The 19,313-nt window shown below is 49.5% G+C and overlaps 1 protein-coding gene across 7 annotated transcripts in view; it reads left to right on the top strand.

The window, feature by feature from the left end:
• Window positions 1–19,313, top strand: part of FAM193B (family with sequence similarity 193 member B) — a 36,235-nt gene that overhangs the window by 16,267 nt on the left and 655 nt on the right. For 5 of the 7 annotated variants that reach the window (XM_059698164.1, XM_059698161.1, XM_059698166.1 and 2 more), the window contains 7 exons: window positions 688–919; window positions 2,035–2,410; window positions 6,550–6,748; window positions 7,642–7,881; window positions 16,738–17,761; window positions 17,895–17,970; window positions 18,789–18,886. In XM_059698164.1, coding sequence (XP_059554147.1) covers window positions 688–919; window positions 2,035–2,410; window positions 6,550–6,748; window positions 7,642–7,881; window positions 16,738–17,761; window positions 17,895–17,970; window positions 18,789–18,885 — 2,244 coding nt within the window. In that variant the 3' untranslated portion in view covers window position 18,886. The remainder of the gene's footprint in view (window positions 1–687; window positions 920–2,034; window positions 2,411–6,549; window positions 6,749–7,641; window positions 7,882–16,737; window positions 17,762–17,894; window positions 17,971–18,788; window positions 18,887–19,313) is intronic. The other 2 variants (XR_009453056.1, XM_059698163.1) reach the window with 2 other exon arrangements.

The raw sequence follows: 19,313 nt of genomic DNA on the forward strand, positions 1-19,313 counted from the left end.
TGGCATAGAGGGCAAAAGTCAGTTTGATGGTCTGTAGCAGGGGTGGGCAAACTTTTTGACTCTAGGGCCACAATGGGTTCTTAAACTGGACCGGAGGGCCGGAACAAAAGCATGGATGGAGTGTTTGTGTGAACTAATATAAATTCAAAGTAAACATCATTACATAAAAGGGTACGATCTTTTTTTTTTTTTTTTAGTTTTAGTTTTATTCATTTCAAACGGGCCGGATCCGGCGGGCCGTAGTTTGCCCACGGCTGGTCTATAGTGTGCCTCAGAAGGCCTCCAAGGTGCTGGGAGCCATCTAAGTCTGTAGTCTCCTGAATCAGCAATCAGACCATCCTTGTTTCTTGTTCCCCTCCAACCCCTCTCTTTTACCAGGACTCCTGACTTACAGACCCTTCTCTCCTTGGGAGCTCTCTGGACTCCCCAAAGGCCCACAGTTGACAGGCATTCTCTGTGATCCCTCTCCTCCCCCCAAGTCTCTCACCAGCATCCACACACTTTACTTCACTGGGAGCGGCATAGCCCACTGGGAGCAACTTGGCCCACATTTGCCCTTGCACCTGGAGCTGTGGGGATTGTGCTTTGGCCGAGAGGAGAAAGCTCTCCTGGGTAAGCTTAGGCAGCCAAGGATTGGCTCTGATGTTTGCTGTTTCATCATGAGCCTCTTTCTTACCTCTTCTCCAGATATCCTTGTCACACACATCCTGCAAATCACAGTCTTGTGGGGGTGACTCTCATTCCTCTTCGTCATCCTCTTCGTCATCCTCATCCTCGTCCTCATCCTGCCATGGAAACTCAGGGGACTGGGATCCCAGCTCGTTCCTGTCAGCACATAAGCTCTCGGGCCTCTGGAACTCCCCACACTCCAGCGGGACTGTTCCAGGCAGCTCACTTGGGAGTCCTCCTTCCATCCCCGGTGAGTGTCCCAGCTCGGGAAAGAGACAGGCTTCAGAAGTGTAAACAGCTGTGTTTTCCTAACCACTTCGTTCACACAAACCAGAAGATCACTTATTAAATTAAGTAAGTGTAGAGCTATTCTAGTGGAAGCAGGGGGCACTCCTTTCCCCAGGACTCTGAAGATAAAAAACACTGCTGTCATTGGCTCTGGTAGCTATTCCCATTAGAGCTAGAAGGGACCTGGTGGGCACTGATGGAGTCTGGGAGGGCCCTTAGGGCATTAGGACCTAAATCACAGAACACCTGACCCCTACAGCAGCACAGAGGACTTGGGTGCCTTTGTCTTCTTAGGCTCCCTTTTCTCCACCTATGGGGTGGGTATAAAAGGCTCCACTTCTATCCACAAGAGGATGACACTGCAAGCTGCCATGATTATTAGCCTATTTCGTAGCCCTATGTGCCTTCTTTAGACCCTGAGGTAATCCTCCGAGACCAAAAGAAAAAAAATCATGGCTTATTGATGTACTGTGTAAATATGGAATTGCTGTCTACTTGTAAGTGGAGGGGCTGAGTTCTTCAGAGGGGTGCTGTCCCCTCAACTGTGAGAGTTGAGCAGTACATTTTTCCGGTTATTTTGGTGCATAAACCAAAGTCATGAAAGCCTTTTTTTACTTCTCTGAAATCTGGGGCCACCAAAGAGTCTCACTCTTCATGGCCCAGAGACAGAATCTCAGCCTGCTGCTCTGCTGGCTCCTGCAGATCCTGCTCTGGGTCTGAGGAGTACCTAGCAAGCAGGTCTTAGAGAGACCCTGACAGACAGAATACGTTTCCCTGCTTGTGCCACAGTAGAGGTGTATGGCCTTCCATGGGGCTGGCATTCCTGATGCCTTCTCCCTCAGGCCTGGGCTTCTCAAGCTTGTCCAGCCGAGCTGCTGCCTGCAGAGAAACCTCTCCAGCCCAAGGTAGCACTGCTAGGCATTCCCAAAAGCTCATGGGTCTGCTGTGCTGAGGTACTGTGCCCAAATACGTCCCTCTGTTTGCAGTAAGCAGGGTGCTGGGGCAGCGGGTCCTTGGGCTTTCCTCCCAGGGATCTGGGCCCCTACTCTGACACCTTTCTCCCCCATGTGCCCACAGGTGAGGTTTTCCCCATCTCGGAGCACCGCCGGCACTCAGACCTCACTGCTCCACCCAACAGCCCCACTGGCCACCATCCACAGCCAGTGTCACTGATCCCATCTCACTCTGGATCCTTTGGTTCACCATCCCACCCACACCTGCTGCCCACCACCCCCTCAGCACCATTCCCTGCGCAGGTTTCAGAATGCCCTGTTGCTGCTGCTGCCGCCCCACACACCCCAGGGGCATGTCAGAGCCCCCACCTGCCTTCCACCAGCATGCCGCTCCTGAAGATGCCTCCTTCTTTCTCGGGGTGCAGCCACCCCTGTAGTGGGCACTGCAGTGGGCCTCTGCTCCCACCACCAGGCTCACAGCAGCTTCTTAACACTCACAGGTGAGTGAGTGGCCTGAAGGACAAACTCGCTGCTGACTGGGCGTAGAGTTTTGGAAAACTTCGCCAAGGCTGCCGTTGGGGCAGAACTTAGAGGGTAGCTCTGCTTATGGTGGTTGTTTTTCATAGTTTTTACAATTAGAAGAAATAGGTATTTGTTATTTTTTTAAAACTTGGGAAAATTGCCCTGGCTGGTGTGGCTCCATGACTCGAGCATTGGCCCTCACACTGAAGGGTTGAGGCTTCGATTCCCGGTTAAGGGCACGTACCTGGGTTGCAGGTTCACTCCCTGCCCCAGGTTGGGGCACAATTGGGTCGTGTGCGGGAGGCAACCAGTCAGTGTCTCTCTCTCACATCGATGTTTCTCCCTTTCCCCCTTCCTGCCTTCCCCTTCCCCTCATCCTCTCTCCCCCTCCCTTCCACTCTCTCTGAAAAGCAATCTGGAAAATATCCTCATGGAGGATTAACCAGAAAAAAAAATTTGGAAAAATTTAGAAATGTCTATAAAGAAAAAATGTCCTCAATCAAAAGATAAATTTCTAATGCTGCAGTATAGTCTCCCTGATGTTTCTCTATGTAGAATAATTAGGTCTCTGTTTGACATACTTTTTAAAAATTTGATTTGAGAGAGAGAGGAAGAGAGAGAGAGACATCGAGTTGTTGTTACACTTATTTATTCATTCATTGGTTGATTCTAGTATGTGCCCTGACTGAGGATTGAACCCATAACCTTGGTGTATTGGGATGATGCTCTAACCAACTGAGCAACCTGGCCAGGACACTATACATTTTTGTATAATGATTTTTTTTTTTAACATTTACCATTGATGATTTCTCCAGTTAAAAATTCTTCAAAACACTTTTCCGTTGGCACTTAATATCTCATTGTACAGCTCTAGCATGATTTTTTTTTTCCCCTACCCCTGGACATTTCCAGTTTTTAAACCATTATAAACATGGCTGTTATAAGCCTCCTTGCACCCAAATCTGTGTTTGAGTTGGGAATTGTGTCCTTAAGGTAGAGTCCTAAAGTAACTCTAGTTATTGAGAAAGGTTATATTAATATATATTTGAAAGATACAGTTCTTTGGAGAAGATAGATGTCTATTTTTTATTATAAATCAGATCTGTGTTTGTTATACATTTGTAGTTGCCCACTCTAAAATCCCACCACTTGTAGCAGTTTTCCCTCATCTCTTCCACATGCGTTGATGATGTCTGTATGGTCGGCGGTTTCACTTAGCATTTTTAGCCTCCTGTGTGGTCTTCTGAGCCTCAGCTTCATGGGTGGGAGGATATTCTCCACGGTGCACTTTACCATTCTCTAGTCACTGAAATTTAGGTCATTCCACATTTTTCCCAACATTTTAATTTTCATTTTTTAGTATATTTTTTTTATTGATTTCAGAGAGAGGAAGGGAGATGGAGAGAGATAGAAACATCTATGATGATAGAGAGTCATTGATCAGCTGCCTTCTGCACACCCCGCACTGGGGATTGAGCCCACAACCTGGGCATGTGCCCGCTGACTGGAATTGAACCCAGGACCCCTCAGTCCACAGGCCGACGCTCTATTGAGCTTCGATCAGTGATTCCATTGAGCCAAACCGGCTAGGGCTTCCCCAACATTTTAATATATATTTTTAAAATATATTTTTATTGCCCTGACCAGTTTGGCTCAGTGGCTAGACTCTAGAGTGTCGGCCTGTGGACTGAAGAGTCCCAGGTTCGATTCCGGTCAAGGCATGTGCCTGGGTTGCAGGCACGTCCCCAGTAGGGGGTGTGCAGGAGGCAGCTGATGGATGTTTCTCTCTCATGGGTGTTTCTAATTCTTTATCCCTCTCCCTTCCTCTCTGTAAAAAATCAATAAAATATATTTTAAAAAAAAATATATATATATATATATTTATTAATTTCAGAGAGGAAGGAAGAGGGAGAGAGAGAGAGAGAGAAACATCCATGATAAGAGAGAATCATGGATTGGCTGCCTACTGCAAGTCCCCCACTGGGGATCGAGCCCACAACTCGGGCATATGCCCTTGACTGGAATCGAACCTGGGACCTTTCAGTTCACAGGCGGACGCTCTATCCACTGACCCAAACTGGCTAGGGCAACATTTTAATATTATAAATAATATCTAGCCGTAACTGGTTTGGCTCAGTGGATAGAGCGTCGGCCTGCGGACTCAAGGGTCCCAGGTTCGATTCCGGTCAAGGGCATGTACCTTGGTTGCGGTCACATTCCCAGAAGGGGGTGTGCAGGAGGCAACTGATTGATGTTACTCTCTCATCGATGTTTCTAACTCTCTATCCCTCTTCCTTCCTCTCTGTAAAAAGTCAATAAAACATGTTAAAAAAAATATCTAAAGATGCCTTTGCTTAAAGCTTTTTCTGACTTGGATTTTTCTCCTTGAAATAGATCTCTCAGAAAGTTCTCAGTTTAAAGGATGTCAGGATGTTTTCCCTTTTTTTTTTTTAATTTCAAAGAGGAAGGGAGAGGGAGAGAGAGAGAAACACCGATGATGAGAGAGAATCATTGATCGGCTGCCTTCTGCACAACCCCCACTGGGGATCGAGCCCTCAACCCAAGCATGTGCCCTTGACCGGAATCGAACCCAGGACTCTTCAGTCCATAGGCTGACACTCTATCCACCAAACCAAACTTGGTAGGGCTGGTTTTGGTTTTTTTAAGAAGGGTTTTTAATACACTGAAAAACTGCTTTCCAAAAAGCTCTTCATAATGCCATGGCACCAGTATTAGAGTGCTGATCTCTCCATATTCTCGGGGGTACTGAGCATTGTAATTTTGCTAATGTAGCAGCTGAAGAGTGGTCAATTTGGATTAAGTTTCTCTAAGCACCACTGATAATAGCTCATGCTCCTCCTTTTCCACCCATGGGACTAACCTGCCCTGGAGCCAGACCTCTTCCCAGACCCTTGCCCTGCCCTTCCACCTGGCTCCCACTGCTGATTCCAGTCTGTATTATAAGATGCCCTGTGCTTCCTGAAATCCAGAGTCAGCAGTGCAGTGGAAGAGCATGAACTTTGCGCACAGACACAGGCTGAGTCCTGGTCACTCCATGAGCAGAGCAGTGAAGCACTCTGAGCCTGTCCCCTCCACTGCAACACCTATTTTGCGTGCCTTGGCGGGGGGTAATCTTTCTATCTATCTATCTATATAAAAGCCCAGCAACTGAAACAGCAGAACAGCCAGAATGACCAGAACAACTGGTGGCTATGATGTGCACTGTGGCAGCCAACCAGCCTGATCTGGGTCCCGATTGGCACCCCCCCTTGGCTGGCCCAGCCCCTGATCGGCCCCCAACCCCTCACCAATTAGGGGCAGGGCCAGCCGCCAACCACCCGCAGCCCCTCCTCGCGACTGGCCCACCCCCAATTGACCTCCATCATCCCTATCAGGGCAGCTGGCCAGACCCCACTTTTGCATGAATTCGTGCACTGGGCCTCTAGTTAGAAATAATGTGTTGAATACAGTACCTGGCACAAACAAGTTCTTGGAGTCTATGGCCCACAAGGCCCATTTTTCCCAACCTCAAGGCCCAATGGCTAAGGCAGCTTTGCCTACTGGTGCAGACTCGGGCATAAGATCTTATAGAGTGAAAGGAGACTTACCCTGTTAACCTCCTTTGGATGCTCCAGGGGAGCCACCAGCCCACTAATCTGTTCAGATTACTTACTGAGAACCCATTGTGTGCAAGGCTGTTATGCTATACACTGGGACCCAAAAATAGAAGTGGCATAGTCCCTGCCTTTGGAGAGTGCACAGTTGATCTGAGACAAATAGATTGCTATAGTAAAGTGTGATAGATGGTAGGATGGAGACAGATGTAATCGGGGCCATCAGAGTCCAGGAGGGTCACATGGTGGGTGTGGGCAGGAGAGGCATTGGGGACCTTTCCAGAACAGTGCCATTGAGCTGGGCCCTGAGGGACAATGAGGGTGTTAGCCCTGTAATTATGAGTGGCATTGATGCAGCCTGACTGCCTTGACCTTTGTGGGATGAGGCAGCTTAAGGGCAGTGGGGACATTGATGGCGGGGCTGCTTCTCCAGGTGCCTGTTGTAGCCTGCTCCTGCCACACGCTCTCTCACCTTTGGGCCTGTCTTTCTCCCCCATCGGCAGAGACTCCGGGTGCAAGGGGCACAAGTTTACACATAGTGGCCTGGCCTGCCAACTGCCCCAGCCCTGCGAGGCAGATGAGGGGCTAGGCGAAGAAGAGGACAGCAGCTCAGAGCGTAGCTCCTGCACCTCGTCCTCCACACACCAGAGAGATGGGAAGTTCTGTGACTGCTGCTACTGTGAGTTCTTCGGCCACAATGCGGTGAGTGAACCTGCCTGTGCCTGAGAGGGCTCGGGGCCAGCCAAGGTGAGCCAGGGGAGTGCCTGCTCTCCCCAGAAACCCCTTGCTCAAGGGGATAGTAACCTCGCTGGGACCCTGTGAGTCCTCGCATCTGTGTCTGCTCACTTGATCCTTACAGCAAATTGGTGAGGTAGGGGTTTTTAAACATTTTGCTAACTTTGCTGTTTTTGTGGTTTCTCTTAAGATGACATTTTTTTTCCTTAGGCAAAAGGAAAGGAAATGGCAGAGAGGAAGGCTATAATTCTGATGAGTTTGTGTATGGCATAATCACAGAGAAGTGAACACTTGTGCAATGAAGGCAGAATGGAAGCAAAGGCTCTCAGTCCCCCAAGTGTGAGAGCCAGCTGAGGGACAGGCCATGTGCACAGATGGTGCCAGGAAGGAGGCACAGAGCAGAATACATACTGTCTCTGGACTGGGGGAGGAAACAGTTCAGAAGTCTTCTAAGGTGAAGAGGAAGGGGCCGCCGGCTAGGGGAGAGCAGTTGAGAACAGAAGAATTGAAAGTAATTACATTGCTAGTCACCTTTCAGCTAGGTGTTATCCTCATTTTAGAGATGACAAAATTGAGGCTCACAAGACTCAGTGACCTGCCCAAGGTCATACATCTTCCAAGTGACGAAGCCTGGGCTCAAACCTGCTTTCCTGGCTCCCATGCCAGTGTGCTCCCAATGCTGTCACATATCTCCTACTCCCTCCTCACACCGCCTGGCTGAGGTGAAGCCATTTGGCCTCTGTGGCTCTGGTAGAAAGAACAGTTGTCTTGCTTCTTACCACATGTTTGGTGCCAGCGGGTGGGAGTCCTACGGGCTTCCCAGGCCCAGGGTGTAACGTCAGCACCTCCCCCTCCACCAGCCACCCGCTGCCCCGACGAGTCGGAATTATACCGAGATCCGAGAGAAGCTCCGTTCAAGGCTGACCAGGCGGAAAGAGGAGCTGCCCATGAAGGGGGGCGCCCTGGGCGGGATCCCTGGGGAGCCCGCCGTGGACCACCGAGATGTGGATGAGCTGCTGGAATTCATCAACAGCACGGAGCCCAAAGTCCCCAACAGCGCCAGGGCCGCCAAGCGGGCCCGGCACAAGCTGAAAAAGAAGGTGGGTGTGGGGGGGGAACCCAGCTCTATCACCTCTTCTTCCTGAGGAATGCCTTGCCCCAACCCCCAGGACTTCCGGGGCATGAATGCTGCTGGCTGCCAAGGACCTTGGTGTGGCTCACTGCTCTGGGAAGGTCTGAATGAGTTTGGGAGGCATCAGGGTCAGGGAGACTGGGGGCCAGTGACTAGAGGACAAATGAGTCCTGGCCTCAGAAGCAGCTTGCTGGATTCCTTCAAGCCCGGGACTTGCTTTAGTCAGTCACTCACTTAATCATTCCGTAAACACTGTAAATGCTGCAACCCTCCCCCCCCCCCCACCCCCACACACACACACACACAAAAACCCCAAAGCATTTGTTAAGTTCTTACCCTGGAGAAGTTCGGTCCATTGGAGAGACTGACACAAAACTTGACGAGCACGTTAGTGTGTGACACATACTGGGATGAGGGAAGCCCCCCATCCTGCTAGGGCTTGCTGGAAATGGCCATACCAAGAGGCTGACTCTGGAACTGAGTCACAGGGAGTGAATACAAACTCATCAGGAGGGCCCTCCTGGCAGCGGGCATAACACTTTCACAGCAGTAGTGCAGCCAGGGCTCAAACTGGAGAGGAAGGACAGACAGTGGAGGTGAGGAAGGGCCTGTGGGCCCTGCTGAAGGGCTTTGACTTGATCCTGCAGCTGCGGAGAGTCACTGGAGGGCTTTAATCAAGAATGCACTTGGTTGATTCTGTATTCCAAGATTATTGTGTAGCAGTATGGAAGATAGCCTGGTGAAGTGATACTCCAGACCAGAAAGCCGAGAGAGCCAGAGTACAGAGGATTGATGGTGGGACTGGACGAGAAGTATATTTTCAGAGGATGCAGAAGTGACAGGCTTTGGTGATTTGATTACAAGACAGATAAAGGAGTTAGGGATGTTTCCCAAGTGTTTGCTTAGGTGACTGGTAGAATGGTGTGCCTTTCACTGAGCAAGGATGGGATTGGCAGAAGACAGGAATTCAGCTGGGGCATGTTAACTCAGAGGTTCTCACGAGACATCCAAGTGGAGATGGAGGTGTGGGGCTGGGAGTTGCCAACGTGGAGATGTAATTGAAGCCATGGGAATGACCTAAGCTAAGGCCAGTGAGTTTTTCCCGGGCAGCCCTGATGCCAGGCGAGCCCTAGGGCTGATGGCTGGTCCCCTGCCGCCTTATTACCTTTTTGCCTGCCTACTCCCGGCTGCATCTGCACAGTGCCATACTTGAGAGCGCAGCAGTTGAGGAGATTGGGTTTGACATCCAGCTGGCTCCAGGTCCTGGGTAGTCAAACAGCCCTGGTATTCTGGAAAGCAACAGTGGCTCTCCATCTTTTTCCAACCCAAAGGACAAACCAGGACCTTTGTCCTGCACCCTGAAGCAGGGGCCCACCATTGCCTTCAGAACATGGTCAGCACTTTTTCCCTCCCATCCAGCATTGCCTGGCCAGAAGTGTCCTGTGGGCAGCCTGGCCTCTTTGACCTTTCCTGGCCTCTTAAGACAGTTAGGTATCAGTGGGCACATTTTGCAGTTCCTAGGCCTCGTGTGCTTTTCATAAATCTGTGTGCCACACATTCTTTTTTCTTCACCAATAATGCTCTCTTCTCTCCCCTGACAACTTCCTTCCAAGCTCAGTTAAGATGTCTCCTCTTTTGCAGCCTTGCTCAGGTAACTTCTCCCACTGTACTCCTGCTACACCTTGCATATCCCTCTAGTCTGCCATTTATCACACACTAGTCACTTACTCAAAAACTCACTGCACAGTAGAGACCAGGATACAGTGGAAGCAGCCAGTTGCAATGCCATGTGATAGACCATCATGGTCATTATCTTTTTATACGTGAGCCTCCTCCCCATTTCCTTCCATCTATCTCCTAGCCTTACAACCTGGCTATTCACCGAAAACACAGCTTTCCCTAGTAGTCATCCAATAAAGTGCTCATTCTGTCCTGCCACAGGAGACAAAGCCAAGTGAGTTTCTGCCTCCTTAGATCATTTCCAGACCATGACTCTCTCCCCTGCTCCTTTGGAACTGACCCCTGCCTTTGTCATCTGCAATCTCCTAGCCACTCCTCTTTATCCACTGAAGACTGTTGCGTACCCTATTCTCCCCTTTCCAGACCAGATGAGACCATTTACTCACTCTCTTACCAATACTCTCAATTTCTTGTCCCATTGCCCTTCCATTAACATTCACTCAGGAGAATCGCAGCCCTGGGTTTGAACCCAATCCATCTCTTTCCTTCTATTCTCAAGGAGAGCACTGACTCGAATCTATCTGTGGCACCAGGGCTGCATGGTCTCCCACTTGCCTGAGCCCCTATATTGCCTAGCAGGCCTCTGGTTTTCTTCTGATCACTTCATTCATCATAGCCCCTTTATCAGACCTCCATTCTTCTCTAACTTCCAGGTTTTCCTCACCCACACCTTATTTTTTGGCAAATAACCTTATTTTCTGTTTCACCAAGGCCAGTGGACAGGCATGCTCTCAACATCTTACTGCCCCAGGGTAACTTATCATGAGGATGAGTTACCCTTTTTCCTAGCTAAGGCCCATGCAGTCCTTTCTTGCTTCTTCAGGCTACCATCGACTTCCTGTCCTGCACCTGCAGCCTCTCCTCCGGGCTCTTTCCCATCAGCATTCCGCTGTGCCCAGAACTCTTTTTTTTTTTTTTTGGTATAGCAAAGGTGGAAATGTATTGAAGAACAAGTACAGATTCCCACGTGGGGAGGGGGAAGAGTCCCCCCAGTACTCTTTTTTGAAAGCAAACTGTTTCTTGAGCATACAGCCTGTCTCACCCCCCTCATCTCTTTCCTCTCATCATAGCCAAATCTCTTGAAAAATATTCTCTGTATTCACTGTCTTTACTTCTCCCATCTCACTACAACCTCTTTTCCACCCCCACCCCACCAGAGAGCTACCAGTGACTTCTTTGTTGCCAAATAGTCATATTTTCCTGTTCCATCTTCTTTGTCCACTAGGCAACATCTCACATTTTGTGTTTGTTCTCCTCTTCAAACATTCTTTTCTTTGGCACCTTCATTCTCAGTTGAGGGGGTACAGAAAAGGACAATAGGAATGCCAAATTCATGTTTTCCACCTTCCTCTCTGCCCTCTTTTCTGTCTCCTTTGTGAGCTCCTCTTCTTCTGTCTGACCTTCCTGCTTGAGGACACATCCCTGGGAAAGAGAATCCATTTAGATAGTGTTGCCTCCCCGTATGGTCTGGCCACTTATTTCCTCCTTGCACTTCACACTGATGTCCACTACTGCTACTAGGCACCTCCTCACAGCATTCCACAGGTACTCAAACTCAGCACGTCCAAAACAGCTTATCTTTCTCCAAGAGGCCTGCTCCTCCTCCTCCTCCATTGTCTGTTTAGTTGGGTGCACCACTATCCACCCAGCTGCCTGAATCAGAACCTGGGTGCCATCTTGGGAGAAATGCATTGTGGTGATCGGGAGCAGTGGGCCTTGGAATTGGACCAGTTTGAAACCTGGCTCTGCCACCCTTGCTGTATGACCTTGGGCAAATCACTTAACCTTCAAGCCTCAGTTTCTTCATCAATAAAATGAGAAGAACAGTAGAACCTAACTCAAATTATTGCGAGGATGAAATGGAGTGATGCGCAGAAAAGGTTCAGCACAGTGAACAATTGGTCATTGTAGCCGCTGTGGCAGAAAGGTGGTTGTCAGGGTTGTTTTCATGACTCGTCTCATTCTCCCCACCCATCACTGAGTCCTGGCCATGCTACCTCCCAAGTAGCTCAAACCATCCACTTCTCTCCACCTGTGGCCACTACTTAAAAAGCCTTCAATGTCTGAATGTGGCCACAGGATTGAACCCAAACTCAAGCATGGCCTCCAGGACTCTTCAGGATCTAGCCCGTACTTAGCTTGCCAGCTTCACCCCTGTCCCTTCTGGGCTCCAGCTGTAACTCCCTAAAGATTTTGGGTTTTTCAGTTTTCCAGCCTTTCTGCTTGTCTTCTGTCTGGAAAGTGCTTGCCTCACTCTCTCCAGGATAATCCTCCTCACCCTTCATGCTAGGAGAGATACTACTGCCCCTGGGAAGCAGTCCCTGATGGCCCAGTCTGGGTTCCTAGAGCATCCTGTGCTTTCCCCCCATAGCTCTTGTCACTGTTACTCAGGAAGTCACTGTCACGCAGAATTAAACAGCCTGTTTCCTGTGTGTCCATCTCCCCAGGCACACTCAAGTCAACGAGCAGAGACTCTTTTCTGCACACTTGTATTCTCAGAGCCCAGTTTAGTGCCTCAGAGTCGATGGTCATGAAATGATTGTCAGACGGGACTGAAAAACACAAGAACTGCAGATCACAGCTGGATGTGCTGACTAGCCATGTAACCTTGAGCCAGTTCCTTAATCTTTCCAAAGTTGAGTGCCCTCATCTGTAAATTGAGGATAATGATGCAACAAGGGCAGTTGTGAGGATTAAATGAGACAACCTGTGAGCTCATGGTGCCCAGCAGAAAATGTGTTTCCCGCTTCTCACTACCAAATTGTATGCGGTTCCATATCACTCCCTCTACACCAGTTTTGAGACATCTTTGTTTAGCAGCAGAACTAATTCTTCTGAAAATGAAAAGGAACTCAGTTTCTTTCTTTCTTTTATTTTTTAAAATAAATCTTTATTGTTCAGATTATTACAGTTGTTCCTCTTTTTCCCCCCATAGCTCCCCTCCACTCGGTTCCCACCTCACCCCCTGCCCTTACCCCCCGCCACTGTCCTTGTCCATAGGTGTACAATTTTTGTCCAGTCTCTTCCCGCACCCCCCACACCCCCTTCCCTCCAAGAATTGTCAGTCCACTCCCTTTCTATGCCCCTGATTCTATTCTATTCACCAGTTTATTTTGTTCGACAGATTTTTAAAAATATATATTTTATTGATTTTTTTACAGAGAGGAAGGGAGAGGGATAGAGAGTTAGAAACATCGATGAGAGAGAAACATCGGTCAGCTGCCTTCTGCATACCCCCCACTGGGGATGTGCCCACAACCAAAGTACATGCCCTTGACCAGAATCGAACCTGGGACCCTTCAGTCCACAGGCCGACGCTCTATCCACTGAGCCAAACCGGTCAGGGCTCGACAGATTTTTTATTCACTTGAGTTTTAGATTCACTTGTTGATAGATATGTATTTGTTGTCACTTTGTTGTTCATAATTTTTATCTTTACCTTTTTCCTCTTCTTTTTTTTTTTTCCTCTTAAAGAGTACCCTTCAGCATTTCATATAATACTGGTTTGGCAGTGATTAACTGGTTTAGCATTTTCTTATCTGTGAAGCTCTTTATCTGACCTTCAATTCTGAATGATAGCTTTGCTGGGTAGAGTAATCTTGGTGGTAGGTCAGGGGTGGGCAAACTTTTTGACTCGAGGGCCACAATGATTTTTAAATTGGACCGGAGGGCCAGAACAAAAGCATGGATGGAGTGTTTGTGTGAACTAATATAAATTCAAAGTAAACATCATTACATAAAAGGGTACGGTCTTTTTTTTTTTTTTTTTTAGTTTTATTCATTTCAAACGGGCAGGATCCGGCCTGCGGGCCGTAGTTTGCCCACAGCTGTTGTAGGTTCTTGCTATTCATTACTTTGAATATTTCTTGCCACTCCCTTCTGGCCTGCATAGTTTCTGTTGAGAAATCAGCTGACAGTCGTATGGGTACTGCCTTGTAGGTGACTAACTGTTTTTCTCTTGCTGCTTTTAGTATTCTCTCTTTGTCTTTTGCCCTTGGCATTTTAATTATGATGTGTCTTGGTGTGGTCCTCTTTGGATTCCTTTTGTTTGGGGTTCTCTGCACTTCCTGGACTTGTAAGTCTCTTTCTTTCACCAGGTAGGGGAAGTTTTCTGTCATTATTTCTTCAAATAGGTTTTCAATATCTTGCTCTCTTCTTCTGGCACCCCCATGATTTGGATGTTGGTACCCTTGAAGCTGTCCCAGAGGCTCCTTACACTATCTTCATATTTTTGTATTCCTTTTTCCTTTTGCTTTTCTGGTTGGGTGTTTTTTGCTTCTTCATATTTCAAATCTTTGACTTGATTCTTAGGATCCTCTAATCTGCTGTTGGATCTCTATATTATTATTTCAGTCATTCTATGCTTAATTTCTAATGGGTCCTTTTTCATATCCTTGAGGGTCTCACTGTATTTCTCGGAAGTTTCTAGAAGATTCTTGAGTAACCTTATAACTGTGGTTTTGAACTCTATATCCAGTAGTTTGCTTTCCTCCATTTCTTTCATTTGTGACCTGTTTCTTTGTCTCCGCATTTTGGCTGCTTCCCTGTGTTGATAGAGTGGCTTTGTGTGCTAGGTGCCCTATAGGGCCCAGAGGCTCAGCCTCCCTAATTACCTGAGGTGGACACTCTTGGTGTGCCCCTTTGTGGGCTGTGTGCACAGTCTTGTTGTAGTTAAGCCTTGATTGCTGTTGGTATCACTGGGAGGAATTGACCTCCAGGCCAATTGGCTGTGAGGCCTAGTTGTGTCTACAGTGGGAGAACTTCTGTGCTGAAGACACCCTTATGGGGCAGGACTTGCTTCAGTGGGGCTTTGGCACTCACTGAGTCTGCCCAGGTTTTTATGTGGAGAAAGTCCAGGCCATTTATATGCAAAAGTCTCTGCATACAGCTTCGGTGGGGTTGTAAATTGGGTGAGGCGGGGTCTCAGGGAATCACCAGAGCGGAGCAAACTGCAATGGCTGCCAGTCTGCTCTGCCTCAGAGAGGTCCCGAGGTCTGTGTTCCGCAGCCTCGTGCAGGAGCAATGACTGCTGCAAGCACCTCTGCGAGAAAGCCACCCTCGTGTTCTGGCCTGATGCCTGACAGTCCAGTTTCTCTCCATATGAGTCTGGGACCCCAAATTCTCACCCGGAACTGGAGTTCAGAACTTGTATCTCCCTCCTGATTAAAAAAGACAACAGCGTACCCAGCTGCCAGCCCCTTTTGCACGCTCCTCTATACCTCCACACTTCCACACCTCTGCACCTCCTACCAGACTCAGTGCGCTTTTCTCTTCCCTTCTAGTTGTAGAAATTCCACTCAGCCAGCCTGCCCGTGATTCTGGATGATAGTCATTTTGTCTTTTAGTTGTAGTTTTAATGTGGTTGTGCGTGGCAGCAAATTCAGGTGTTTACCTATGCTGCCATCTTGATTGTCTCTCTTTTTTTTCTTTTTATTGAATTTATTGGGGTGACACTGATTAACAAAATTATGTAGGTTTCCGGTGCTCAATTCCACAACACATAATCCTGTACACTGTATTGTGTGTTCACCACTCCAAGTCAAGTCTCTTTCCATCACCATTTATCCCCTCTATATCCTCCTCTTCCTTCCTCACCCCACTTCCCCAGAACTCAGTTTTTAACAAAAGCAAAGGTGTTCTGGTGTAGGGCAGGAGTGAAGAGAAGGGCCTTCTAATCCTTTGTGCATTCCCCATGGCCTCAGCGCTTTGCCCATGGCCTTGAACTCCATGATATATACTGGAAACACTCCTCCAGGTTGAAGTACTCCCTCATCTGAGCACCATGGTTATCAAGGCGTACAGTTTTACTTGTGCCCAGGGAGAGGGACACACACCCTCTCAGGTGTCCTCATAGCAACCCTGTTAAGTATAGGTAAGTCATTTTTCTCCCAAATTTACAAATGGTTATAATAAGGTTCAAAGAAAATAAGTGGTTTGTCCAAGGTCCCACAGTTGTGATCCTAGTTAGTTGTGTAGTCAGTGTTCAAGAAAGATGAGAGAATAAATAAATAAATGTATGCCTGTTGGGGCACAGGGTTACCCTCTTTAAGTTGACTCATAGGTGGTGGCATGTCCCCACTTTCCTTTTTCTGCTTCTTCCCTTTCAATCCCAAATCAACTGGAAATATGTGAAATTGTGGGTCATTCAGCCCCTGGCACAATACCAGTCCACCACCTTCCTATAAGCCTTTGACATCTGTCTCCTATCTTCCTGTAAAGGCCTCATTGCTTCTGCTGGTGCTTTGAGTTTGGGCAGAGAGGTGGGGTGAAAGCCCACATACTTTCCTTTTCACTTTCCAGATCTAGCTCTGTCAGCACTGATTGGCAGGGTCTAGCCTCCCTGAGCCCCCTGGGCCTCACCTGGGCAAAGGGGCTACTTTTACATCTTGCCCTAGGGACCCCATGTAGCTGTCCATTGTATGCTGTGGGGCACGCTTTAGGTGTGGTCTTGATTATTGAAGGCCAACTGAAGCTTGGCCCTCTTCAGTGGCACCTGTATACAGCATCGGGAGGGCGCACATTCTTGACCACCCAAAGCAGTCTGATCTACCATATCAATCTCACAGTCCCACATGTTCCTTCCTGAAAGATCCATATGGTGGCATAGCTTTTTTCCTCTACAACCTGCAGAATTGGAAGGAATGCCTCTATAACAGCTATCTTCCTCACATCTGTCCCCACTTTGGTCTTCACTCCAAAATTATTGTCCTTATTTTGCACATGAGTCCACTGAGACTCAGCAAATAAGTGGATTGCTCAAGCACAGGCCTGGAAGGCAAGATTCAGTGAACTATGTTCCTACCCCTTTGAGTCCAGCCTTCTTAGGCCCTAGGACTGACACTGGGATTCTGGGTGAACAAGCTGTAAAAACCTTGCCCTCTGGGTCTAACTGCCTCCACCACCAGGACGTATACCTGTCTGATTGCACTTGATTACTCCTGCAGAGTGGGAAAGCAGGCCAGGATTTCGAGGTCCTGCTTCTAGCCAATCAATGGCTGAGCTGGGCCCCAGGCTAGTGTGTCAAGTGTCATGTTTTGCCTAGTAGCTGCCAGGCCCCTGCTGAAACTGCCTCTTGTATTGGCAGGAAAAGGAGAAAGCCCAGTTGGCAGCAGAATCTCTAAAGCAGGTGAATCGTGGTGTTTCTGGAAGCCAGGAGCTGAGGCCTGCCAGGGAGAGGTTTTTGGAGTGGCCTGACCAGGAGCTGGATCGGGTCAACAGCTTCCTGAGCAGCCGTCTGCAGGAGATCAAGAACACTGTCAAGGACTCCATCCGTGCCAGCTTCAGTGTGTGTGAGCTCAGTATGGACAGCAATGGCTTCTCTAAGGAAAGGGCTGCTGAGCCTGAGACCCAGAGTCTACCCGCCTTGAACCTCAATGGCTCCTCAGGGCACCGGCCTGACGTCAACCTTGACCTGTCCCCTTTGACTTTGGGCTCCCCTCAGAACCACACGTTACAAGCTCCAAGCGAGTCAGCCCCACCATGGGCAGAAATGAGAGGCCCCCAACCACTGTGGACAGAGGTGAGGGGCCCTCCTCCTGGTATCATCCCAGAGAATGGGCTAGTGAGGAGACTCAACACCGTGCCCAACCTGTCCCGGGTGATCTGGGTCAAAACACCCAAGCCAGGCAACACCAGCTCTGAGGAGCCAAACCCAAAGGAAGTCCCTAGTGGCAAGCAGGAGCTACCTGAGCCTATGGCCTCAGGTGGGAAGCCGCGGAAAGGCAAGAGACAGGGTGGTCAGGCTAAGAAGAGTGAGGCAACTCCAGCCCCCAGGTCCTCAGCCAGCCTGGAGGCTCCCGGTGCTAAGGGCCAGACCTCCAGCCCCAAGCAGCCAGGCAAGACCCTGGAACCTCCCAAAGTGGGCTGCTGTGCTGAGGCCGGAGAGGGGAGCCCGGGAAACCGGCCAGAACCAGGCTGGGCTAGCAGCCCAAAAGCCGACAAGGAAAAGGGCAGCTCTTGGCGAAACTGGCCAGGTGAGGCCAAGGCACGGCCTCTGCAACAGGAGTTTGTGCAGCCCTCAGGCCCAGCAAGGCCACAGAGCTTGCCGCAGGGCAAGGGCCGCAGCCGCCGGAGCCGCAACAAGCAGGAAAAGTCGGCCTCCTCCTTGGGTGAGTGCACCAGGAACAGTGGCTGGCCCCCACCCTGCCAGCCCACGGGGTGGAGGGCAGTCCTCGTGTGTGGGCAGCACTGACCCAGAGGCCTGGATGTGGGCACTGAGCCCTCCTGGCTGTGTCTTCCTAGACGATGTGTTCCTGCCCAAGGACATGGATGGGGTGGAGATGGATGAGACTGACCGGGAGGTGGAATACTTCAAGAGGTAGGTGTGGGGCTGCCTGCTCTCCTGCCTGCACCCAGGCCTTTCAGAAAGGGCCTCCCTCAGCCCTGAGCCCTGGGATGGAGAGCCTCTCCAGCCCTCCTGGCTTTCCCCACAGTCTCCGCACTAAAGAAGCCACCTGGCAGGATGGGGCATCTGGCAAGGTGCAAGGGACTGAATGAAGGAGGTGTGCGTGTCAGACCCCAAGAACCAGGCCTTTTCCGGCTTCGTTCACTTTGTTTATTCACTTGTACTTCCTTTACTCTGCCTGGACCGAGCTATGGGGCAGAGATGAATCAAACAGTCTAGATGGGGCGAGAGCATAAACCTACAGTCTGGCAATAAGTGCGGCTATAGAAGTAAGTGGTGGGAGCAGCCAGAGCAGCCCTCCCAGAAGAGGTGATAACCAAGCTGAAACTTGAGGAATAGGAATGAGTGGGCCAAGGAAAACAAGGATTTTTGTGACAGTGGAGTCAGCACATACAGAGATTTGAGGGTGAAAGAAACATGTCCTTAGGGGAATGGAAGGGAACCTAGCATAGCTAGAGTAAAATACAGGGTGAGGGGGACGTCATATCCTAAGGCAGTGTAAACTCTCTTCATATCTTGTCCCCTGGGCTTGTGGGTGCTCCAATCTGATAGCCCCCCCAGCCAGCACAACTCCCATACCTACTAGACCCCAATGCCTAGGAGCTGGAGAGGTTGTGCAGAGCTGACCTCGCTGCTTTAGTGACCAGAACACACGGGTCTAGGAGAGGGGGTTCAGTAGGCAGGGGAATCTTTGATTGTGCTTCTTCTGTGTCATCTCCCAAACCTGACAGATTCTGTTTGGATTCTGCAAAGCAAACACGTCAGAAAGTTGCTGTGAACTGGACCAACTTCAGCCTCAAGAAAACCACTCCTAGCACAGCTCAGTGAGGTATACAAATCCCCAGGTGTCGCGTGCACCCTCTCCTGATGCTCTGCCAGCTTCTGTCCGCACCAGACCATTTCATGCTCTGAGGCACAGGGAATTGGACTGGGGGCTTGGTATCCTGGCCCCTGCACCTCCACAGTGACAGCCCAGCGGGCTATGCTCTCCAGAGGCACAAACCCTGTCTATTCTGCAGCCATTTACCTCGAGGACTCTGTCCTTCCATTGCTCCTCCCTGGGCCAGGCCCTCCTGTGAGATCTCTTTCCCATGACAAAAGATGCTCCCTTCCCCCATCTCCTTTGACCTTTATCCTCCTCAAAGCAGGAGTCTGAGCACAGAGGCGGCGTCTCCCCTGCCTGTACCCACCAGAGAACATGCCAGAGCACTTGTTCCACATTGGTCTGGGGGAAGGGAGTGCTGCCTGCCATGGGG

The sequence above is a fragment of the Myotis daubentonii genome, chromosome 5 (assembly GCF_963259705.1).
Source record: "Myotis daubentonii chromosome 5, mMyoDau2.1, whole genome shotgun sequence".
In the NCBI taxonomy this organism is placed as follows: Eukaryota; Metazoa; Chordata; class Mammalia; order Chiroptera; family Vespertilionidae; genus Myotis; species Myotis daubentonii.